The 24683-nt window shown below is 50.8% G+C and overlaps 3 protein-coding genes across 3 annotated transcripts in view; 2 read left to right on the forward strand and 1 right to left on the reverse strand.

Annotated features, from left to right (window-relative positions):
• The window catches only part of PCBP4 (poly(rC) binding protein 4), a 20707-nt gene extending 19130 nt beyond the window's left edge, over positions 1-1577 (forward strand). The window contains exon 17 of the mRNA XM_032458374.1: positions 1255-1577. Coding sequence (XP_032314265.1) covers positions 1255-1276 — 22 coding nt within the window. The 3' untranslated portion in view covers positions 1277-1577. The remainder of the gene's footprint in view (positions 1-1254) is intronic.
• PARP3 (poly(ADP-ribose) polymerase family member 3) lies at positions 1182-9273 on the reverse strand. The gene is given in 12 exon segments (XM_032458388.1): positions 1182-3750; positions 4183-4338; positions 5451-5619; positions 5841-5927; positions 6092-6253; positions 6495-6554; positions 6557-6729; positions 6818-6950; positions 7156-7295; positions 7298-7343; positions 7579-7691; positions 8032-9273. Coding segments are annotated over 12 exon segments (2124 nt in total). The 5' UTR covers positions 8747-9273; the 3' UTR covers positions 1182-3580.
• Positions 9274-9486: 213 nt separating this feature from the next.
• On the forward strand, positions 9487-17198 carry RRP9 (ribosomal RNA processing 9, U3 small nucleolar RNA binding protein). The gene is made up of 15 exons (XM_006179969.3): positions 9487-9734; positions 10005-10087; positions 12722-12831; positions 13210-13277; positions 13360-13401; positions 13671-13797; positions 14428-14552; positions 14634-14726; positions 15125-15225; positions 15343-15477; positions 15590-15652; positions 15880-16025; positions 16098-16177; positions 16833-16906; positions 17031-17198. The coding sequence occupies exons 1-15, from the start codon at positions 9642-9644 to the stop codon at positions 17122-17124; spliced, it is 1434 nt and encodes a 477-aa protein (XP_006180031.1). The 5' UTR covers positions 9487-9641; the 3' UTR covers positions 17125-17198.
• Positions 17199-24683: the final 7485 nt, after the last annotated feature.

Genomic DNA, 24683 nt, shown 5'->3' on the forward strand with positions numbered 1-24683 from the left:
GGTAGTTCAATTCCTTCCCTGTGTCAAGTTCCCCTTGTTTGGAATACCTAGAGTGGTTTCTGTTTTGCTGATTGGCTCTTGACTGACACCAGACAGCCCACTTTCTACACAGCAGCTGAAGAGAATCCCTTTAAAAATGAATCAAAACAGGTCATGACCCTGCACTTATCCCTCCAAGAGCCTCCCATCATAGAATAGAATCTCACCTGCTCTGTGCTGAGGTGGCCCTCTCCCCACCTCTCTGACCTCACCCACTTCCTCCTCGCCTACCATACTTCCAGCCATACAATCATCTTGCTGGTCCTCCCACATGTCAAACTTGTTTCCATGATTTCAAAGACCTCAGGGTCTTTGCATGTGCTGTTTACCCTGCAAAAGAACATCCTTCCCTGAGCCCTCCCCATGGCCTGCTCCCTCACCTAATTCAGGTCTCCGCCTGAGAGAGGCTTCAGTGACCATCTTTGCTAAACTCGTTACACCTTCTCAGCACTAATCCTTTTATCCCACATTATTATTCTTCCTGACACTTTTCCTACCTGCTATTATAGTTCATGACTATGCACGTACTGGTTTAGAGCCTGTTTTGCTAGAATGTAAGCCCCTTGAGAGCAGGGACCTTGTCTGTGTCTTGTTCATGTCTGTACTCCTAGAACCCATCCCAGGCACATTAGTTAGCAGCAGTACAGATGTAGGTGGTAAGAGACAGGGCACAGACCTCCAGGTTTGATTCATCTGTTGCTGGAATTTGCAGGGCCCCAGTCTGATTCTGTATTATTCAGATGAGAAAAGTGGTGCTCAAAGAGGGAAAGAATGTTCTAGATCACACCTTGACCCCAGAGCACCTGTTTCGTAGGCTCTGTCCACATAGGTACCACTTCCTGGACTTGGACACAGCTTGAATTTAAGCATTTGCCTCCAGGAGGTGAAGCTGGATTTTTGAGGTCTCGGTTGAGAGGAAGGAGAAGGTGTTGGCTTTCTCCCTGCTCAGTTAGGCCTGCAGGTCCAGGGCAACCTCCAAGCCACCAGGGCCCAAGGAGGGCTCAGCAGGGCCAGGTGGGAAGAGCTGAGAAATGAGAAAACTAGACTGGGCAAGGCAATAGGGAGGGATGGGGACCAAGGTGGGTTGGAGAGTGCTCCCTCCGAAACCCTTCCACTTAATGAACAATGAAAACACTTTGTAGTTTATGGTTTTTTATTTTTTTAATTTGCAAAAAGAAATGCAGGAAGGATAAACTTCACCCACCCCCTCTACAGCAGGTTGGCTGGCATGGATTAAGATGACTAGAAGGACACTCTGCTTGGACTTTTGTACAACTTGGACTTTTGGGAACCATGTTAATGTTCTACGTATTGAAAAAAAATAAATTAACAACGATGAGGAAAACCCAAGAATAACAGAACCAGAAACAAATGAACCGACCAGCATTTCAAATGAATAACATAACTACACTGAAGGGAAACAGATAACTAATCCAAGTAACATTGGAACCTGGGCTCAAACTGTTACTTTGACCATTGACCCTCCATCTAAAGACAAAAAGAGATTTTGAATAAGATTCAATAAATCTTGAACTCTACTTAGAAACTTTGTTTTTCACAATGGCTTGGATGTAGCAATTCTGGAACTTCTTTTTCTGTGGAATTGAACAAATAAGTAAATGTACTGATGTTGTTGGGAACCAAGGCTCTGACTGTTAGAGAAAGGGGTATAAACATGGATTTGGGGAAGAATGGAAGGACCCTGTGGTGCTGAATTGGAATTAGAGAAATAGATACAGATAGATGTGTTTGTTAATTTTCATAGACCTATTTCCTAGCTCTCTTTGCTACAAGGACTTAAAAGCAGTGACACACAATATCAAAGAACAAACCTACTGCTCAGATCTTGGATTCTAAATACCATTTCTGGCTCCAGAGAACCAGGGCTCCTTGGAGAAATGGCAGATTCCAGGTTTGTGCAAGATGAGCCTGGAACATCTCGTGATGCCAGAAGCTAAGGAAGTGCTCACAAAACGATGTAGCCACAAGAGTCATCGTGAAGGACCTTCTGCTGGCCAAAGCTAGGAAAATTTAAGGATCAAAATAATAACAGTAACAGATTATAACCCATTGCATAGAAATAACAACCCATAAATCCATACTGATAAGAAAGAATGAAAGGGGACTATTAAATATAGAAGAAATGATGGAATTAGGTAACTCATTTGCAACCATCTAAGCAAAAGTTGATTCAAGCCATTGATTTCAGGTAAAAATCATCATTGGATGTGAAAGCTAGCTGGTGAAGGTTGATGAGGAATGGGACAGTCACACCTCAAAATATTTCCCCACAGATTGCTGATTAATTACAAATGGGAGAAGTGGTAACTTCCCAGTGGAGAAACCTGGTGGACACCACCTTAAGTGATCAAAGTTAACATCACTAACAATAGGATGTGTCCCTCCTGATACAGTGCACCGAGGACACATCGTTCACCTAATGTTCCTGCCCAAACTGCAATGCCTGCATCTAATCACTGCAAAACATCAGACAAGCCCAAATTGAGAGACAGTCCATCAAACAACTGGCCTGTACTCCTCGGGAGTGTCGAAGGTGTCAAAGTTATGGGGAAAAAGAAAAGCTGAGGAATGGTTTCAGATGAAAGGAGGCCACAGAGACATGAAAACAAAATGCAGTGTGTGACTCTGCACCAGATCCTGACCTGTTGTCTAGTGCCTGCACCCCTCGTCTGTGGACAGGGTTACCAGGGGTGATAACTAGCATGCCTTTTGTGACACCAGAGCTGTGCCCCTTGGACATATTCTCAGCTTGTCTATAATATTCAGATATAAGACACACATGGGTGTTTGGTGCCCAGACATGAGGCCCGCTTGATGTGCGTGGCCACGTTTGGGCTGAAGGACAGAATCACCAGGTGGGTCCCACGTGACTAACAGTTCTGAGTTGATGGCAAGGGTCCCCTCTGAAGGCTCAGTGATCAGAGGAGGCTGGCTGTTGCAGTGACTGATGTAGATTGACCAGGTGGGTGGGAGTGTGTGACCCACATCAACCCTTGTGAGCGGTCGCTCCCTAGAGTGGGGCTGGAACTGCTGTGAACTCCCTAGAGGTCGCCGTGGAGAGTGAGGAGGCCCGGGCCTGGTGCAGCTGTGGCACCGACAAGCAGAGGCCAAGGGTGAGTGAATACAACATTTAATAAACACGCCCCTGCGTGCCTGAAGTTCGGCCCACCTTGGTGATCACACCTCTCGGAAGGACGGTCTGGGCTAAGTGGACGGCCCGAATGGATGAGGAACCCACCCACTCTCAGCCTGTGCCCCCCAAACTGCTGTATCCAGGTCCCAGTAATAATGCCAGTTCATCAGGCTCATCACCTGAGAAGGCGAGACCCTGAGGCTACAGCCACGTCAGGACTAACAAGGAATGGAGGGAGAGGCGATCACTGTCTGGAACCCAGGAGGGAGGTTTAAGAGTAGGAAGAAGGAGTGATATGGGGACACCAGGGATGGGCAGAAAGATTGAGGAGGATGGGTGAGCTCCTAGCAGGGCCCTGGCTGGGCAGTTGGGGTGCAGGCAGACAGCTCAGAAGCGAACTTCCTGCAGGTAGCGCAGGTGGCACTGGCTCTCCTGGTAGATGAGATACTCGCTCTGGGAGAAACTGGAGCTGCTGAATTCTGGGCAGGGCACGGGTTGGCCTTGGGGCACTGCCACTTGCTGTCCATCCAGCTCCAGCTCGGTGTCCTGGGTTGGGTTTGCAGGGCACAGCAAGGGCCATGGGTGACCCAAGGGTCACTGGTCCTCGGCTTTACCAGTAGGTCCTGGCCCACTATGCTCTCCACTTCTGCCACAGGGAGGGCCTGCTCATTCCCACCTTGCCAACCTCCAAACCACTGCACAGGCTGGGCCCTTTCCCTGGAATCTCCTCCCCCATTTCTCTGCCTACTCATCTTTCAGTGCTCAGTTGATGACACCTCTTCTCTGAAGCCCTCTTGGATGCCCAGGAATGATTAGCTAAATCGTGAATGTTTGTTGAATGACAAAGTGAGTGAGTGCACTGAGGAAGCCAGCTACTTTTTGTCCCTCTTCACATCCCCCTCTCTGCTCACTTCCTACCTGTAAGAGTCCTGCTCCATCTCAGCCCCACCTCTACCCTTAGGCCTGTTCAGCAGCTTCCTGGGACTCACCAGGCTCTGTGTGGCCTCAGGTGATGACACTGTTGAAGCAAGCGGGTGGCTGTTTCAAGCTGGGCTTGTCGTCGGTGAAGTGGTACTCTGTGCCCAGTGCCACCTCACCCAGGAACATGTAGTCAATGTGATGGGCCCCGCAGGACATACCAGTAACTGGGGGATGCAGGGAGGCTCAGGGTAGGCGATGGGCCCTCCTGCCTGACTCCTGGGGTCCCTCTCAGCTGCACTGTTAGCTCCTCTGGCTTTGCTGCCCCAGCCCAGAAAAGTGTTCGTTCATTTTCCATCCTTCCTCCAACCATTTCTCCAGCCCCCTTGTCTTGGCCGTGCTCCCTCCCTCCTCCCTCCTCCACTCCTTGGCTCCCTGAGGCCAGGCCTCTGCTGCCTTCACCAAGGTCAGTGGTGGCCTCCCCATGACTGTATCTGGGGCAGGGGCTTTTCTCTCTGTCCTGCTCTGCTGATTTTGCCACTGGCATCCTTCACCCTCAACCCTGGGACCTCCCTGCAATGGCTTTCCTGAGGCCACCCTCCACTCCTTCTTCGGGTCCTCTGCCCTCCTAGCGGACCCCTGGGCCTCAAGCAACCTTTAGCCCCATCTGCTTTTGGATGAATCCTCCAACTTTGCTCTCTTGGGTGGGTGGGTGTTGGTGGTCTCCATTAATGGGGTCAGCATGGGCTGAGGAGCCAGTGGGGGGAGATCACCTCATTGAGGACACCGCTGGACAGAAACTTAAGGGTCATTAGCGACACCTACGACCCTTTCCCACATGCTGCCCATCCCACATCCCACACACACCTCTCCCTCTCACACAGCCTCCCTGCAGCCTTTGAGATCCTGCTATATACATGTTCAGCTGTGCTCCCCATTGCTCTCTGAATAAGGCTCCTTGATCCTCCTGGGCCCCCAGGCCCCCCACCCACACCAGGCATTTGCTCTAAGCTTTACTATCAGGCTGCTGACCTGCTGCGGCCTCACAGCCTTGGTGCCACCCACTGGCTGCTTTACTTCGAAGGCTCCTCTTTCCCCTGCTCCCAGGTCAGGGTGGTCCACTCATCCTATCTGCATCACCTTCTCCAGGAAGCTGCCCCTGACCACCCGGGGTTTCCTCTGAGTGCTCCCAATCCCCAGGATGCCCCACTGAGCACTCGAGTTAGTAACTGTGCCAGGGTTCCTCGCCGGGACCCACCACAAGCTGGTCAATCCCTGGGCCCCAAACTCCTTGGCGTCCCCACACCCACTCAGGGCTTGGCCCCAAGAGATGCCTCACCACAGCTAGCTGACTCTGGGGCGAAGTAGATGCCCTTGCCAACACGGCCACCAGAATGTGGCATGATGCGGAGCCCGCTGGTGAGGATGGCGGCCACCGCAGCCATGTTGGTGCCATGCCACAGTAGCTTCTGATTACCCAGCTTGGAGTGAGCCTGGAACTGATTGCCCTGTGGTGGGGAGGAGGTGGGAACAGGCAGAGTCACACCATCCAAGGTCATCAGAGGGTATGACCAAGGCCAAGGGCCCCCTTGCACACATGCACACGTGCATAAAACCTAGGCCTGGTGGAAACTGGTCAGAGTTGCTCAGCCGACTCGCTAATGGGCAGATAAGCCATGGTCATCTCCTTAACGGACAAGGTAGTGATGGGTGGGGAGCTCTCCCTTACCGCCCCTTCTCGGTTCACTTTCCAAATGTGTTGGAGAGCAGAACACCTGTAGTTGTTGCCAGTCTGTTCTAAATAGGTATGCATCACCTGTGGGGAGAGCAGAAGCTGGGTGCCAAGAGCGACAAACGTGTGGACCAACCCTACTAGTCCCAGAGCGATCCTCAGGCCCTGGAGACATGGGGAGAGAAGGCACAGGGTGAGGGACTCCTCCTGGCCCCTTGAGGGCAGATGGGCTGAGGGACAGTGCCCACTGCGAGCCCCGTTCCTCTGTGGGGCATCTGGTACTCCGGCGCCTCTGGGTCCAGCAGCTGGAGCTGGCATTTGAGGAGCTGATAATATTGGTCCAGTGGGTGTGGCACCTCCTCCACCTGCTTTGTCTCCTCTGGGGCTGCCTTCAGAGTCTTGGCCAGCACCTAAGGTGATGGGCATTGGCAGCCTGTCTGTCCACTTAACCCTGGACCCCCCCCTCCCTCCCACATGACCAGGACCATGGTCTCCCCACCTGTCTTTCCACTGTTCACCCCTGCCCCTGTCCTTCTGGCCTTCTCCTCCCCTGTCCTTCAGGGCCTGCCCATCGCAGTCCATCTATCTGTCCCCCTTCTCCCTTGCCCAGTTCGCCTTTTCAGTACCCCCACTGCCTGCCCACCTGCCAACCCTCACCAGCAGCATGTCCTTCTTGGCCTGCAGAAGCTCCGGGGAGTTGGTGGGGGGGGGGGCCGGTTGTGGCTGAAGTTGTGGGGAATGACAGTGTAGAAGTGGGAGGACAGCTCCTCCAGGCTGCAGCCACCATCTGTGGGGGCTTTCAGAGTCACCTCCAGTGCCTCCGGGGCCTCAAAGCCTCAGGCAATCTGCTGCTTGCTCAACTTCCCCAGGGGCATCTTCTTCACATCTAGGGGAGTGGAGAGAGTGGGGGACTCAGCCCTGCAGCCCTGTCACCCCCGGGTCCCTGCTACCCTGCCTGGCCCCTCTCCCCTCACCCAGGTTCATGAGGGCCATGGCATTCTTGAACACGTCCTTGCTGAAGATGTTGGTGATGAGCTTCTGTGTGGCTGGGTCCAGGGAGCAGGGCCGCACCCGTTAAACCACAGTCCTCATGGAGCCTCCGTCTACCTAGGGGCAGAGGGCACACGTGGGCAGGGGCAGCCACACCGGGAGCAGACCCTGGCATTAGACAGACTGGCCAGACCGAGGCTGGATGGGGGAGGCCTGTGCCTGAGGTTGCAGAGCCAAGCAGTGGCGGAGCCCAACAAGCCAGGTCACTCTGTGCAGTCCCCTCCCTCCGCCCAGGCCCAGCCACCCTCCCTGGCCACTTCACCTTCACCATGGCTTCCTGGGCCTCATCTTCTCTCTGTACTTCGATAAGTGTGTACTTGCTGGGGTGGGCCACAAAGTGGTCCCGCTCTGCCCAAATGTTCTCGGTCTTGTTCCGAAATTTCTTTTCAAAGTCTTTCTTTTGTCCTCCAGTGACACGAAGGGGCTGAGCTTTGACTGGCCCACCTCTCCCTGCAACCAACGACTTTCAGGGGTGTGCCTACCACAGTGCCCACCGTAAATGTTGGCCTCTATTGTGCAGGCCCTGTGATGAGGGCCCCTGGATGTCAGAGGCGGGGAGGGGCCACAGTCAGCAGCTGTGGCCTTTTGGCCTGAGTAAGCTGTAGGGAACTGGGGAGCAGGGAGCATGCGTTGAGCAGGGAGAGGTGGGGAGGATGCGGTCACAGGGTGGGCGGGTGGCACTCACCACACGGCCCCAGCGGTTCCAGCAGACGAAGTGGTCGCCCTCCTCCAGCAGTTGGATGATGTAGAACTTGTTGTTGCTCGTGATGTTGGTCTGGTTCAGGATGCAGTCGTAGTCTGTGCACCTGTGGCCAGAGGAGGGATGGGGAGGGCAGGCTGGCTTGGGCCGCCCAGGGGGTCAGACTGTGCTGGGGTGTCAGAGAAGGCCCTGTCTGGGAACACTGCCTTAGGTGTGGTGGGGGAGGCCTGAGAAGTGAGGGGGACTGGCCCTGGAGTCTGAAGAGCAGAAATGACCTGCCTGGATCTGGTGGGATATAGCCCAGCCTGACCTCTGAGGTCTTGGGAGAACAGAGCTAACTTGGGAACCTTGAGCTAGTGGTAAGAGCCAAGTGGGAGGGGAGCAGGTCTGAGTGTATTTGTACTCAGGAGGGAGCAGGCACCAGGACTGGCCAGAAGCTACAGCTTACCTGGGTCCCGGGGTTGCTGCTGAGCGGGCACAGGGGGTCCACTCGGACTACATGCTTCTCTGTGGGTGCGGCCCTCAGGGCCTCGGCAGTGGAGTGGAAATTGTCCTCTTCTTCTGTACCTGGCTGCCTCTTCTTCTCAAGGCCCTCATGCTGCACTTGGGGCTTGCACTTTGGGGCCATGGCTATTCTGGGGCACAGAGGGGGCCCTTGGGCCTCCCTGGCCTTTGCACCCCACGTGGCTGGCATAGCACCAACTTGTCCCACACTGGGTTTGCCCTTTGGTGACCTCCCACTGCCTCCCCCTGCCTGCATCTCCTCCCTCCCAGCCTCTGACCAAACCCAGCTCTCTGCAACCCAGATACGCCCTTTTCTCCAGTCACAGGACCCCTGTCCGGTCTGTCCACTCTGGTCAAGGAGTGGGGGCTCTGCACCCTCTCTAGCTCTCCTGTGTATCCTAAGGTAGAAGGGAAAGTGAAAGGAAAATCTCCCTCCCTCCCACTTCTGGGCTCCCCCGACCCCCTCCCCCTTGGACCTGGCATAGCTGCTGGGCTGAGTCACCTCAGGTATGGAGGAGAGTGGGCAGTGGCTCTGAGGCCCAGCACTCCTGAGGCCAGATCTGTCCCTCTGGAGTCTGGGACCCAGTGGTGCAGAAACTTTTCCCAGCAGGCTGAAGAGTTTTGGGTGCCAGCCAGGGTCCCAGCCCATAACTGCCAGAGGGCGAGGGCCAGTCGCGTCCGCCCTGCCCTGCCCTGCCCTGTCCAGCCCTGCAGCCGGCTATGGGCAGGGCCACAGGGCACTCACCTAAGAGAAGCAGGGACCTGGGAGAGGTGGCAGCCACCGGGTCAGTACCTCCCAGGCGGTCCCGGTTCTGACAACCCTCTGTAAGCCTTAGTGGGGCGGAGGAAGAACTGGGGATGGGTAGGATTCCAGCTATTTGGCCACCAGTCTGGTGAGTCAGGAGGCGGCAGCCTGTCCCACGGATGGATGGACACTTGATCCAGACACGGCCAAGGCCCTGGGATTGACGCGCCCTTAGCGCTGCTCATCTGGCCTGAGGCATGCCATACGTGTCCACCGGTTGCCGAGTGACTTTGGGCCCAGGTGCGGGCATTACCTCCCTCTCCTCGGGGCTGTCTGGAGCCCCCTCCCCCGGTTTTCTAGTGCCAGACTGGTTCACCCTTGCCCCCGCCCCTGACCGGGAGGAGTCACGTTCCGGGACTCCGTGTCTTTGGCGCCCCCCAGCGTCCAAGGGGCGCAAACACAGAGAATGCGTCATGGTCCGACCCCTCCCTCTTTAGACGTCAGCCAGCGGCAGGGCGCACGCGCCAAAGCTTTGGGCCGGAAGCGCCAGGGAGAGGTTTGCTTCCTCCTGGAGCCTGGCGCGGGAGCCTATAGGAGCTCTAGGAGGCGAGGCCATAGGCGTTTATCCTATGGGCGTATAGGGGCGTGACAGAACCTACGGAAGGACCCGGAGGAGCTGAGGGAGGCGGGGCCCGCCAAGAGGTGGGAGCCTATCCGGGCTTGGAGTCTTGCGGGACCGCTCGGGTTTAGCCGCCACGTGAGTTCTCTGGTGGCCGCGGCAACACACACGGTGGGCACCATGTCTGCGACAGCGGCAGCTCGAAAGCGGGGAAAGCCAGCCTCCGGGGCCGGGGCCGGGGCCGGCGCAGGGGCCAGCAAGCGGCGGCGAAAGGTGAGCATGGCGTTTCCGTGGGAGGGGATCAGTCCCGCTACTGGGACCACGGTCTACCCATCCCGGGGACCAGTGCCCCGGTCCCCTCCCTCCGGGATCCCAGCTGGAGTCAGCGTCTTTTCTCTTTCAGCGGGCCAAATCCTGAAAGGCCTTGCACTTGAACCGAGGGCCAACGCCTTTCTCTGTGGCTCTCGAGGGACCGAAAGGGGACTTGGTCAGTGCTGGGGTGGTCGAGACCAGTGACCAAATAAAGTATTTTATAATTCCTAGGGCGATTCTGCCGGGGACAAGAGCAAGTCCAAGGGTGGCAGCAAGATGAATGAAGAGATCTCCAGCGACTCGGAAACTGAGAGGTAAGCTCTTTTTTACACTTAGTGGAAGGGAACACGGAGGCCCACGGTGTATGGAAGGAGTACTCAGTGAGTGGGTACAGAGCTGGGCCTGGAACCCAGGATTCTGGCCGTTGGTTCTCAGATCTTGGCTCTTTCCTCCAGTTTCTGACCCTGAGAAGTCTCATCTTTCCTGCAGGGTCTCTGTGTGGGGAGGACCCCCGAGTTCCAATGGGAGACCAGTGAGACCTTCCTGGCTCAAGACAGGGAACTGAACTCCAGACAAGGAGAGAGGGATGCAAGAAATGCTTGCTAGTTCTTCATTCTGTTTTCCCACCATTTCACAAGTACTGAGAGTCTTGCCCCAACTCTCAGCATATGCCAGCCACTGGCTTCACTGCTGAAAGACTGGAGATGAGCAGGTGAAGGCAGAATGTATTGTGATGGGGTGTGTATCTTATTGCTGTGTGTTTGGGGAGTTTAAATCCAGTCTGGAGAGATGAGGAAGGGTCCCTCATGGAGAGGGAGGGAAGGCAGTCAGGGATCAGAGGAAAGTCTGAGGGTTAAGTGGGCAAATGGAAGATGGAGAGGGTGGAAGGGCAGGTGGAAGGTGCATTTGGACTGTGGAGGGCTTTGAGTACCTCCTTCATTCTGCAGGTGACCAAGGTGGACCATGTTGCAGAGTCTCAAAGGGGGCTAGCAAGGTGTCAGGCCTGACTCTGGAATGGAAACTGTCATACCAGGGAATCCTGGTGCCTTTCTTAAGAGCTGGCTTTAGAAATTCTGCTTCTAAAATTGCATACATGTTGGCCTTAACCTGCTCACAGAAGGACCTAATATGCTTTTTGTAGTCCTAAGGTTACTGGGGCTGAGTGTGTGCCGGGCCCTGTGCTAAGCACCTTTAAATACTTTAAAAATGTGTCATGAAGTGTATTAGCTACAGAAGAGTTAACAAAATGTAATTGTCCTATAGAGAGTAATGATGAAATGATGAACCTCTGTGTACCCACCAGAGCTAGACCATTCACAGAAACTTAGAAGCCCCATCTGTTGTTCCTGACTTGAGTCAATCATTTCTTTGGTTTCCTTCCTTCCTTTTTCTTTATCTTTTTCTTTTAATCCTCCTCCTCCTCCTTCTTCTTCTTCCTCCTCCTCTTCCTCCTCTTCTGCCTCTTCCTCTCCTTCTCCTTTTCCTTCTTCTTCTTTTTTTCATTTTCTGATTCAGGTATCACATACAGTAATATTCACCCTTTGTAGTGTATAGTTCTGTGAGTTTTGGCAGATGCATATAGTCACATAACCACCAGCACTATGAAGATAAAGAAGGTTTCTACCCCTCTAAAATTCCCCCTGCTTCTTTGTAGTCAATTCCCCCTAGCCGCCCCAACCCCAGGTAACTACTGTCCCTGAAGTTTTGCCTTTTTCAGAATATCGTATGAGTGGAATTGTAACATTATATACTTCCCTTCCCTTGATTTTCTTTAGAGTTCTGTCTCCTATGTGTGAACCCATAAACAATAGATTGATTAGTCTGGGTAAACTGAGTAGATGTTCTGACCGTGGTTGTATGAGAGGAGGGTAGCACCAAGCCTGTTGGCTGAACACTTGCTGGGTACTGGGCACTAAATGATATCTGGAGCATGGTTAGGCCTCGGCTTCCTTGAGAGTTTCCAAGGTCCGTTCCAACGGATAAGGTCATGAGTGAGTCTGGGAAACAGCTGGGACACCTGACAGGGACTAGATATCTGCAGGCACGTGATCTGAGGGAACAGGCTGCCTGGATTTTCTGCTTCTGAGATCCCATGACCTATCTCCAGCTCCCAGGAGCAAGTCAAAGTAGGACTTGTCTTGAGCGAGGGGTGTGGAGGGAAAAGCAAGAATTTCACCAGCACCAGGTTAAGCCAAGAGCAGTTAAGCTTCACCTGGAATCTCATTCTCGGGGTAGAGGATGGTGCCATGACAGGGAGGATGGGGCAATGATGGTCCCCACGTGTCTGCCTCTTGGTTCCTTGCATCAGATCTGGGCTGACTGCTCCTCTTGTGTCTGGAAGTGGTCGTTCTGAGATCTACCTTTTCTGCTTTCCATGTTGGATCTTCTGTTTCCTTCTGTCTTCCATGCCTTCCTCATTCTTAGTTTACTCTCTCGTCCTGGAAGCACATCCTCCATCCTTAAAAGGAGGAAAAAGGACTCTGTGGCACCTTGTACTTCTGATAGTATCTTCACTCATCTTTAAACGTTTAACTGACACGCCATTCCAGGGGTTAGCTTTTTCTTCCAAATTTTGTGTGTGCGGCTCTTTTTTTCCTGCTCTCGTTGTTGCTGTTGAGTCATCTGAAACCATTTTGATTCCTGACCCTTTGTACATGGGACCTGATTTTTCTTGGAAGCCTATTGAGCCTTCTCTTTCCTCGGGAGTTGAGAGATTTCACAGTAATCTCTTTGGGTTTTGGGTCTGTTTTTATCCTTCGGTTGGGCACTGGGTGGGCCCTTTCAGTTGTAAGTCACATCTTTCAGTTTCCTGCATGTGTGATCATTGGCCACAAGGGCTGGCAGGAATGGGGGCGGTCGAGTGGCAAGGGAAGCAGTGAGGAGTCCCAGTCCTAGTGGCCAGAGGAGCCGGCCGAGCTCCCTCAAGCCCAGCCCCCTCCTCCCCACAGCCTGGCTCCCAGGAGGACTGAGGAGGAGGAGGAAGAGGAGCTGGAGGAGACTGCACAGGAGAAGAAGCTGCGCTTGGCCAAGCTCTACCTTGAGCAGCTCAGGCAGCAAGGTGAGCCCGTGGGTTGGGCAAGTGGTGGGTGGGGCCTATGCCTTTGTCTGCCTGCTGCAGTCCCAGCAACCTGATGGGTGACTGGTGCAGGTACCTGGTGGCTGCTGGTGCTGGCTGTCCTGTGAGAGGGTGGCTGGGAGCTCTCATGGCCTCCTGGGCAGGCCAGGCCTCCAGGGGGTTTTAGATTGATCTGATAAGTAAAGGCAGGGGGTGAGCAGGAGACCATCTAGTTCTCCCTCCCCTTTGCCAGAAGTAGCCCGAACGTCCATGAGACACAGCCCAAGTGTTCAGAACCCAGGACTGAGGTGGTGGGTGGAGATGGGAAGGGACAAGTGGGGTCTTGGCCTGGGTTTACTTGGCCTGGTCTGTCCTCCACAGAGGAGGAGAAGGCTGAAGCCCGTGAATTTGAGGAGGACCAGGTGGCGGGGAGGCTGAAGGAGGATGTGGTGAGTGTGGAGGGAGGAAGGTAGGAGGGAAGGGGTGGGGCTGGTCCTGCTCCTGGATCTCACCCCTCTCCTCTCCATGCAGCTTGAGCAGAGGGGCAGGCTGCAGAAGTCGGTGGCAAAAGAGGTGAGTGGGCAGGGCACTTTAGCATCAGATCGGAGGGAATCACCTGGGTTGGTGGGCAGATGGCCTAAGTGGGAACTCAGGCTGTGGAGTCTTTGCCCTGAAACACACTAGGGCAGACAGTCAGAAGGATCTGGTCCTGGCAGCCCTGGGTCTGGTTTTCCATCTGGGCAGGGTGGTGGGAAAGGACGGCGTGTGTGTGTGTGTGTGTGTGTGTGTGTAGGGGTGCCTTCCTGACCCCAGTCACAGTGACCTGGCCCCTACCTGCCTAGGTTCAGGCCCCAGCCCCAGCCGACATTCGAATCTTACGGGGCCACCAGCTGTCCATCACATGTTTGGTTATCACCCCAGATGACCTGGCCATCTTTTCTGCCGCCAAAGACTGCACCATTATTAAGTGTGAGTGAGTGTCTGGGTGGGGTGCCACACCCAGGGGTCATCTGGGAGGGCTGTTCTAGGGAGGAGGGGATAATCAGGGCAAACTGAGGCCTGATGGGGAAAGCTTCTGGTTGCAGGTTGGTTCCCTAAGAGGTGTTTTCTGGGTGACAGCGGAGGCTTCTGCCCGGGAGTGGGGTTTGTGAGCTCCCTGTCACTGTCATTGGAGATGGTGGAGCAGAGGCAGTGCCATTTAATGAGCATTGATGCTGCAGGTGGGAAGTTGGACTGGAGGACACATGAGGCTCTGCACAGCCCTGGGACTGAGTTCCTGGTCCTCCTGGGTTCCCAGCCTTCTTCCACTGAGCACTGTCTTCATCCACCCACAGTAGTAACAGAAGACCTCACACCATCAGTCCCAAAGCACTTTCCTGTCCTTTATCTTCTGGGCTTCATGGCTGCCCTTTGGGATTATTGTCACCACATGACAGATGAGGAAACTGAGATGATTTGTCTAGGGACTCACAGTGGCTGAGCCAGATCTTCTGATCTGAGGCCAGGACTTTTTCCATGACCCCACACTGCCCTTGATGGGGGTTGCCTGGCAGTCCTACCCCCCATCCCAGTAGCACCTCTTTTCCTCCTTGGTGTCAGGGAGCGTGGAGAGTGGCCGGAAGCTTCACGTGATCCCTCGGGCCAAGAAGGGTGCCGACGGAAAGCCCTCCAGCCACAGCAGCCACATCCTCTGCATGGCCATCTCCTCCGACGGCAAGTACCTGGTAAGGCAGGGTTGGCCCTGAGGGTGGGTATGAGATCTGGGCACACAACAGGTGCCCGTGACCATTGTCGTCCTCCCACAGGCCTCAGGTGACCGCAGCAAGCTCATTCTCATTTGGGACGCCCAGAGCTGCCAGCACCTGTACACCTTCACCGGACACCGGGATGCCGTTTCGGTAAGGAGCTGGGCCTCCTTTCGTGGACGTTTTATAGAGCACCTGAGTGGGCCAGGCTTGGTGCTGGGCTCTGGGGAACGGGGTGAATGGGGCAGAGGGCCCCCATCCTCAGGGAACCTGCACTTTGGTGTAAAGGGCAGAAACAGGGTGAAACAATAGGGAGTCGAGCTTGCCCAGGGAGAGGGAGGCTTTGAGAAGTCTGCAACTGCCGGAGGGCAGGAGAGCGTGGCCCTGGCCCCGCACAGAGCCCCGCAAAGCGCTCTCGCAGGGAGCCGGCTCTCTGTGCCACGTGGTGTGCTTTTCAGTGATGTGCTTTTCCCGATGTCCTGCCTGGGCCTGACCTCTGTCTCGCCTGCTGTAGTTCAGGTCCCATTTGCCCTCTCTCCATGCACCCCCAGGGGCTGGCGTTCCGCAGAGGAACCCACCAGCTCTACAGCACATCCCACGATCGCTCTGTGAAGGTGTGGAACGTGGCGGAGAACTCCTACGTGGAGACGCTGTAAGTGCAGTTGGGCGCACGCACGTGGTGGTGGGGATTGGTGGTGTGTGGCTCTGCGCATGCGCATTTACATGTGGGCCCCATCCACCTCTGTCCTCCCTCTATCTTCTGCTCCAGTTTTGGGCACCAGGATGCAGTGGCTGCACTGGACGCCCTGAGCAGGGAGTGCTGCGTGACTGCCGGGGGGCGAGATGGGACCGTGCGTGTGTGGAAGATCCCCGAGGAGTCCCAGCTGGTCTTCTATGGCCACCAGTAAGGCGGTTCACTGCGCTGGGCGTGGGGGCGGCTCGCTGTGCTAGGCGTCGGGGTGCTGCGTGGGTTGGGGGTGAGGTCGGGCCACGCCTCTCACGGTTCCTTTCTCCAGGGGCTCCATCGACAGTATCCAGCTCATCAACGAAGAGCACATGGTGTCGGGTGCAGACGATGGGTAAGAGCTGCCTTTTTGACATCTTCCACCACTGCCGCTGCCCCCGGACTTGCTTCATGGAGTACTCCCTGCTTGGGGGCTCTCGTAAACCCTTCTCATAGATGAGGACATTGAGGCAGAGAATTCAGGTGCATTTGTCTGCTTCTTGTGGCTGGTGTGCACTTGATCCCATCCTGCCATGTGGCCTTTCTGCCCTGCCCCCTCACTGGCCTGCTCCTTGTCCACAGCTCTGTGGCCTTGTGGGGCCTCTCCAAGAAGCGGCCACTTGCCCTGCAGCGTGAGGCCCATGGGCTACGGGGGGAGCCAGGCTTGGAGCAGCCCTTCTGGGTGTCATCGGTGGCAGCCCTGCTCAACACAGATCTCGTGGCCACAGGTGGGTGCCCTGTGTGGCAGAGAGGAGGGGGGCCACAGGGTGGGCGGTGCTCACCGTCTCCCTGCTCCCCAGGCTCTCATAACAACTCTGTGCGGCTCTGGCGGTGCGGAGAGGGCTTCCGGCAGCTTGACCTTCTCTGCGACATTCCCCTGGTAAGTGTAGCTTGAATGTCCAGCCTGTCTTTGCCACACTCCCAAGGCCCCTTACAGCCTTTTCCTGCCAGAAAGGCACCTCCTCAGAGTAGGGCCAGCTGTGACTTCTCTTTCTAGCCCCAGTTCCTAGCACAGGGCCCACAGGAACCCTCCCATCTTCCTCTCCCTTCTCCCCTGCTACCACTTCCCTCCTTGTCCTAGGCCCTGTCCTGAGGACTGAGGTACAAGGCAGGGAACAGTGTGGGGAAAGGCCTGAGGGGCCTGGCACTGTCATCAGTTCTGCATGGCTGGTGCTGGGTTGAACGCCAGGCTAGGGTGTGTGGACTCGGGGCAACCTAGGGCAGAGTGGCAGGATCTGTCAGTGACTTCTAGTGACATGCATGGCTTGGGTCAGTGGTGATGATCAAGGGGTCTCCAGGGTGAAGAGCCAGGCCATACTTGGCATACGGTGTTTCCTTAATCCCCATAAATTCACTGTGAGGCCCGCACTCCACTTCCTCCATCTCACAGATGTGGAGGTCGAGGTCCTGAGGGAGGGAGGGCTGGCCCAGGTGGCCAGAGGCAGAGCAGGGATTTAACCCAGGCCAGGCCTTTAACTATGATGCTAGGGCTGTGGTGGGGGATCTGTTCTCACGTCTTACCTCCCTCTTCCCAGGTGGGCTTTATCAATAGCCTCAAGTTCTCCAGCGCTGGGGACTTCCTGGTGGCTGGGGTGGGGCAGGAGCACAGGTATGATGCACCCCTCAGGGGGTGAGGGTGGAGCAGGTGGCACCGTTTGGGTGGCTGGGTGGGAATGGGGGTGGACACCGGCTGGGGCTGGGCCCTGCCTCAGATGCTCCTCTCACCCCTGCAGGCTTGGCCGGTGGTGGCGGATCAAAGAGGCTCGGAACTCTGTCTGTATCATCCCTCTCCGCAGGGCCCCCAGGCCCCCCACTGCTGGCTCCTGACACCCTTGTCCCCTTTATTTAAGTTCTTCCCAGGCCATCCCCTGCCTTCTTTGTATTAAAAGCCTCTTTTGGGCTTTGTCTCCTCCAGCTTCTTGGGCAAGGAGGGCGGGGTGGGGAATGGTGTCAGGGACTGTGGCCTGGTAAAGAAGGGCCTGAGGGCTTTTATCCTTTTCAGGGAACTTGGGGATGGAGCCCTCAGCTGGCTTCTGGCTCCTGGACCCTGAGTGTCTTCTCTGACCGGGCTGGTAGGGGTGAGAAGCTGCTGACCCCTCAGCTGAGAAGCTGTGGCTGTCCAGTTGTGTGTAAGGGCTGGCTGTGGGGGCTGAGAACTGCAATGAAGACAGCTCAGCCTCCCAGTCAGGCTGACCTACCCCACCCAGGCCAGGTCAGGAAGCTCTAGGAGCCAGACTGCCCTTGGGGTGGGGGTGGGGGATAGAGGTGGGACCCTGCATTGCTCACTGCTTGGGGACAAGGGTCAGAGTAGGGGAATAGCTCTGCCCTTGGTCCAAATGACAGTCTGCTCTACTCCTCGCAGCAGTGACCCTGCCAGGTGAACGTGTCCTGATTTCACCAACTGGACAATTTTCTTCTGCCTTGGGGTGAAGTAAAGAGGAGGTGGAGGGGCTGACTGGAGGGGTGGAAGTCTCTTCTCAGTGGGAAATGAGCAGGGAATGCTAAAGATTCGGCTCCAGCCTTTCCTTAATGCCTTGCGTCCAACAGCTGAGCCTGTGGTTCTCAAGGGGCAGTGCGGTCACCTCAGAGGAGGAGGCCACAGGGTTCCTTCCTGCTCCCACGCTCATGAGGCCTGCTCCTTAGACAGACCTGCTCCTGCCTTCATTCTCCGGGGGGCCAGAAGTGTCAGGTGCAGATTGAACCGCTGAAAATCCTGCTAGGGATCAGAGGATGTTCTAGAATTCACTCCCTACGTCCTGCCATTAATTGATCTCAACAATGGCATAAATGTACCTCCTGAATAACATTGCAAGTCACACAGAAATGCCCCTGGTACATGAATCCCTTTCCTATTAGCACATTCTCAGAGAAAAAGTTCAAAAATAAATGCCCTTGGAATTGAAACTGAAAATAGTCTATCCTACAGCTTCTCAGCTTTGGCCAGCTGAGACCTCTACTGTAGTTGGGCTCTGTCTTTCTTATTTATTTATTTAAATTGCAGGAAAAAACACAGAATATACCATCTCACCCATTTTTCAGTGTACAGGGCCATGGTAGTGGTGAGTGTATTCATGTTATATAACAGATCTCTGAAACTTTTTCATCTTACAAAACTCTATACTCATTAAACAACAACTCTCCTCTTTCCCCCAGCCTCTGGTAACCATCCTTCCACTTTCTGTTTCTATGAATTTAACTACTTTAGATACTTCATATAAATGGAATCATACAGTATTTGTGTCTGACTTACTTCACTCGGCATGATGTTCATCCATGCAGCATGTGGCAGGATTTCCCTCCTTTTAAAGGCTGAAAGATGCAGTGTGTGGATAGCCCACATGTTGTGCAGGCAGTCTGCCACATGCCCTACTGCTCAGTCCAGAGCATCGCTCCCCTTCCCTCCTGCTGGACCTGTGGTCTTCTGCTCCTGAGTAGCTAGAGGATGTTGCTAGAGGGCAGTATCAGACTCTGAGGGTCCAGGAGGAGTCAAGGATTGAGTGACTAGACCCCACATTGAACATCAGATAAGAAGCTAGTATCCACTGTTCCTTCCCCCTGCTTGAGAATGCGACTAGGAGTAAGGACTGAATCTCTGACCCAGCTCTACCCACCATCCTCCCATATAGCACTCTCAGGGATGCTCCCACCAGCCCTGACAAACGGAGACTAAGAGGTGAAGGCAGTGGGGCTGGCATCCCACCTTCCCAGAATTGGCCTAGATCTTGCATCCTGGGCTTCATCTTTCTGCAGTCCTGGGATGTACCCTCTGGTGGCAGTGGCAAGGGTGATGCCACTTCCTGGCGATGATGACAGTATTACCTGTCCTGGTTATGAGTGTGTGTGTGTGTGTGTGTGTGTGTGTGTGTGTGTGTGTGTGTGTGTGTTTTAATCTTCTTTTGAGGAAAGGGTAGGTAATGAGGTTTTTATTGATGATGATGATGATGATTTTTAATGGATGTGCTGGGGCTTAAACTCAGGACCTCATGCATACTAAGCATGCACTCTACCACTGAGCTATACCCTCCATCCCTGGTATGTTTTTTTTTCTGCCATGTACTCATTTCCTTTCCTGGAAAGGGAATTTCCATTTCTCTTGGAAAACTATCCCATCCTCTGTGTAGCATGTTCATCCATCCATCTGTTCAACAAAACTTTACTAAATTCCAGTGATACCCCTGTTTTAGGCTGTAGGGATCCAGAAATGTGAACAGAAACATTTTCAAGTGGAGGACCATAGATGTGTAAACAAGCACACACGTAACACAAATTCAGATTGGTGTTACGAAGAGATAAAGCTGGGCAGGAGGGCAGAGACTGGGGTGGGTGGTCTCTTAGGTCACTCTGGAGAAGCACATTGAGTGTGACCCGAATGATGGGAAGATCTGGGGGAAGAGCATCCCCACACCTGGAACAGCCTGTGCAAAGGCTCCAAGACAAGAGAAGCAGAGAGGTGGCCATTGTGGCTGATGATGGGAAGGTGGGGAGAGTCAGCTGTAGATTTCAGCAGGGCAGGTGCAGGTGGGGCCTTGGGATCATTGGAAAGTCCTGTATCCTACAGTATACGATCTTTTGAGACGGGTGTAATGTCTGTTAGCATAATGTCTTTGAGATTCATATGAGTTGTGTGTATCAATAGTTTGTTTCTTTGTACTGCTGAGTTATGTTCCTTTTTGCGCATGTTCCAGCGTTGGTGTTTATTCATTAATTGTTGAAAGATATTTGGGTTATTTCCAGTTTATGGCTAATACAAATAAGGCTGCTGTGAACATTTATGTAAGTTAATTTCACTAGGACAAATGACTGGGAGCATAATTGCTGGGTCATACGGTAAGTATATGTTGACCTTTATAAGAAGCTGCCACACCATTTTGCAGAGTGACTGTATTCTCATTACAACCAGCAATCTCTGAGCATTCTGGTTACTCATTCTTGCCAGTGCTTCATGGTGTCAAGATTTTTAATTTTAGTAATTCTAATAGGGACATAGTGACATCTCATTGTGGTTTTAGTTTACATTTCCATAGTGACTAATGATGTTCAGTATCTTTTCATGCACTTACTTTGCCATCCTCTTTGGTGAAATCTTTGTTCAAGTCCTCTGCCTATTTTTAACTGGGTTGTTCGTTTACTTATTATTAATGACTCTTACTTTTAACCTGCTTACATCATTATATTTTAAGTGGGTTTCTTTTATTTATTTATTTATTTATTTATTTATTTATTTATTTATTTATTTATTTATTTTATTGAAGTACAGTCAATTATAATGTGTGGATCTCTGGTGTATAGCACCATGTCCCAGTCATGCATATACCTACATATATTCATTTTCATATTTTTTTCCATTAAAGGTTATTACAAGATATTGAACATAGTACCCTGTGCTATACAAAAGAAACTTTTTAAAAATCTATTTTTATATATAGCAGCTAACATTTGTAAATCTCAAACTCCCACATTTATCCCCTCCCACCCCCTTTCCCCAGTAACCATAAGATTGTCTGCAAGTCTGTTTCTGTTTTGTAGATGAGTTCATAGTGTCCTTTTTTTTTTTATTTTTCACATTCCACATATGAATGAGATCATATGGTATTTTTCTGTCTTTTCTTTTTCTGGCTTACTTCACTTGGAATGACATTCTCCAAGGACATCCATGTTGCTGTAAATGGCATTATTTTATTCTTTTTTATGGCAGAGTAGCATTCCATTGTATAAATATACCACAACTTTATCCAGTCATCTGTCGATGGACATTTAGGTTGCTTCCATGTCTTAGCTATTGTATATAGTGCTGCTATGAAAACTAGGGTGCATGTATCTTTTTGCATTAGAGTTCCCTTCGAATATATACCCAGAAGTGGGGTTACTGGATCATATGGTAAGTCTATTTTTAGTTTTTTGAAGAATCTCCGTACTGTTTTCCATAATGGCTGCTCCAAACTACATTCTAAATGGGTTTCTTTTACAAAGCCTATAATTTGTCTTTTTAAAATAACCAATCTTATAATACCTTTTTTATTTGCCATACTTAGACTGTTTACATTTAATATAATTATTGATATCATTTGATTTAAGTCTACATTATATTTTTTGTTTTCTGTGAATTCCTTCTGATATCTTTCCCCTACCCCCATTCTTGATTTTTTTGGGGTTATTTGAATATGTTTTAGTGTTCCATTTTAATATATCTTTTGGCTCTCTCTCCTTTTTTTAAGTAGTGTTTGCTCCAGGGATTACAATATACATACTTAACTCTTCGCAGTCTACTTAGAATTAATATTTTACCACTTGAAGTAAAATGTAGAAACCTCACAACCCTTTACCTTCATCCTTTTATGTAATAGTTGCCATGCGTATTACACATATCCTTGAGAGTCCCACCAGACAATGCTATAGCAAGATTTAAAGGACTTACAAGGAAAATAATCTATTATATTTACTCAAGATATTTCTGTTGTATTGTCTTTGTTACTGAAGTCCCAGGTTTCTCTCTGGCATTATTTCCCTTCTTTCTGCAGAACTGCCTTTAACATTTCTTTAAGAGCAAGTCTGCTAGCAGTGAAGTTGCTTATTTCTATCACCTGAAAAGGTCTTTATGTCACAATTATACCTGAAGGATATTTTTGCTGGCTATAGATAGAATTCTGGGTGACAGGTATTCTGTTTAAGCACTTTAAGGATATTGTTTCACTGTTTTCTGGTCTCCATGGTTTCTGATAAAATATCCACAGTCGTTAGAATCATTTTTCCTCTGGGCTGCTTTTGTGATTTTTTTCCTTTATCTTTAGTTTTCATCAGTTTGATTATGATGTTTCTGGCCTTGGTTTTCTTGAGTGTATCTCTTTTCTCTTTTTTTATTGTATTAAAATGTATGTAATATAAAATTTACTATCTTAATCATTTTAGGTGTACAGTTAGAGGTATTAAATATATTCACATTGCTGTGCAGCCATCATCATCACCCCTCCCCATAACTTGTGTAGATCTGAAACTCTATACCAATTAAGCAATAGCTCCTCCTTCTCCCCTCCCCACAGCCCCTGGCAACTTTTTGTCTTTATGATTGTGACTAAGTACCTCATATAAGTAGAATGATACAGTATTGGTCTTTTTGTGACTGGCTTATGTCACTTAGCATAAGGTTCTCAAGGTTCATCCATGTTGTAGTGCATAGCAGAATTTCCTTCCCTTTTAAGGCTAAATAATATTCCATTCTATGTATATGTATATGCATTTTGCTTATCCATTCATTGGTCAGCGGACACTTGGCTTCCTTCAACGTTTTAGCTACTATGAATAATGCTGCCATGAATGTGGATGTACAGATATCTCTTTGAGACCCTGCTTTCATTTCTTTTGGGTATATACTTAGAAATAGAATTTCTGGATCATACAGTGATTCTATTTTTAATTTTTTGAGGAAGCTCCACACTGTTTTCCACAGTGGCTGTCCCATTGTGCATTCCCATCCAGAGTGTACAGGGTTTCAATTTCTCCACATCCCGGCCAACTGTAGTGTAATCCCTGACAGGTCTCCTTTTGCTCTGTTTTGTTTTGTAATGTAAGTGCCTGATTTTAGCTTTGTTGCTGAGGCATCCATTTCAAAGAGGCAGTCCCTTCAAAGACGGCTGGCTACTTGAATAAACACATTGCCAGAGACTTAACTAGAGAAAGAGCCAGCGGTTCCCCACTCCCAAGTCTTCTTTGTTTTAGCAATCTTGGGTGATTTCAATAACTAACCATTGGGCTGTTTGTTTGTTTTCTTCCCAGGCTTTAAGTTCTCCTACTCTTAAGCTTTAAATTAACCAAACGTGAAACCATAGGTCCCCACCCTCAACCCCAGTGATAGCAGAACCCCAGACCTGAGCACTCTCATTATTCCTGCAACCTCGCTGTGTGGCACCAGGTATGCTATGTAACTTCCACGTCTTTTAAATAATAAACCTCTATTTTTTTCAAAGTTTCCTGATAGTTACTGCTGAAGGGCGCCTTGCAGTTGTAACAGGAACCGCAAGGGCTGGTCCAGCTACAGCATTGGTTAGTGACAGGCTGAGACCAGCACTGAAACACTAACACTTGTTTTCTGCTTGTTTTTTTGTTTTTAACAGTAGCCATACTAATAAATGTGAGGTGGTGTTTTACTGTAGTTTTGATTTACATTTCCTTAATGATTAGTGATGTTGAGCATCTTTTCCTGTGCTTATTGACCATTCGTATATCTTCTTTGGAAAAATGTCTCCAGGTGTTTTCCCCATTTTTGAATCAGGTTGTTTATTTATTTTTGTTGACTGAGTATATCCTTTCTGGTGTTTGCTGAGACTGACTCTGTAAATTTACGCCTTTAGCCAAATTTGGGAAGTTTTTAGCTTTATTTCTTCAAAAATTTTTTCTATCCGATTTCTTTCTCCTTTTTTTCTGGGACTCCAATAATGTAATGTTAGATCTTTTGATATAATTCCACAGATGATTGAGGCTCTTTTTATTTTTTTTAAATCTTTTTTTCTCTCTGTTCAGATATTTCTATTGCTCTATATTCAAGTTCACTGACTGATTCCTGTGTCTTCTCCATTCTGCTATTGAGACTGTTAGTGAATTCTTTCAGGCGTTGTATTTTACAGTGGTAAAACTTGCAATTAGTTCCTTTTTTGCTTTGTTTTGTCTTAGTTTGTCTCTTCTGAGAACCCCTATCTTTCCATTCATTTAGAAAGTGTTCAATCTTTAGCTCATGGATGTTGGTTATAATAAGCACTTAAAAGTATTTGTCTGATATTTATAACATTAATTGATTGCTTTTTCCCTTGAGAAGTAATCAGATTTTCCTGGCTTTTCATATGAGCAATTTTGAATTGTATCTTGGGCATTTACTGTAGCCAAGGAGATGGGTTTTCTGGAGTTCATAGCACTACCACTGTAGCAACACAGCTCTGTAGCTTAACCTTGGGGCAGAGCCAGGGGAGAAGAAAGAAAGACAGAAGAAAAAAAAAAAGGAAAACAAATGCTGTCTATAATCTCTGGCTTGAGGTGTCTTTTTCTTATGCTCTGGTGAAAAAGAAGGGCTTTCTCTTGGATTATTTGCTGTCTGCACTTGCAAAATTCTGCATTTTGAGCTGCCCTCAACTTTAACCTGGAAGCTAGAACTGATTATTCTTCAGGTTTTGACCCTCTTTCCCAGTCAGCCTGCTAGTGTTTACTATTCAGAGTCCAGATTTTTGTTTGTTTTTTTTTTTGTACTCCAGATGTTTTAGTTGTATTCAATAGGAAGTATCAGCTAGAGTACACTTACTCCATCTTGCCAGTGCTGGACTCAACAGTTTTTATTTTATTTATTTTTAACAGCTTTGTTATGATTCCTGTACAGTAAACTACACATACTTCAGATGTACAAT

Source organism: Camelus ferus, chromosome 17, assembly GCF_009834535.1.
Source record: "Camelus ferus isolate YT-003-E chromosome 17, BCGSAC_Cfer_1.0, whole genome shotgun sequence".
Taxonomy (NCBI): domain Eukaryota; kingdom Metazoa; phylum Chordata; class Mammalia; order Artiodactyla; family Camelidae; genus Camelus; species Camelus ferus.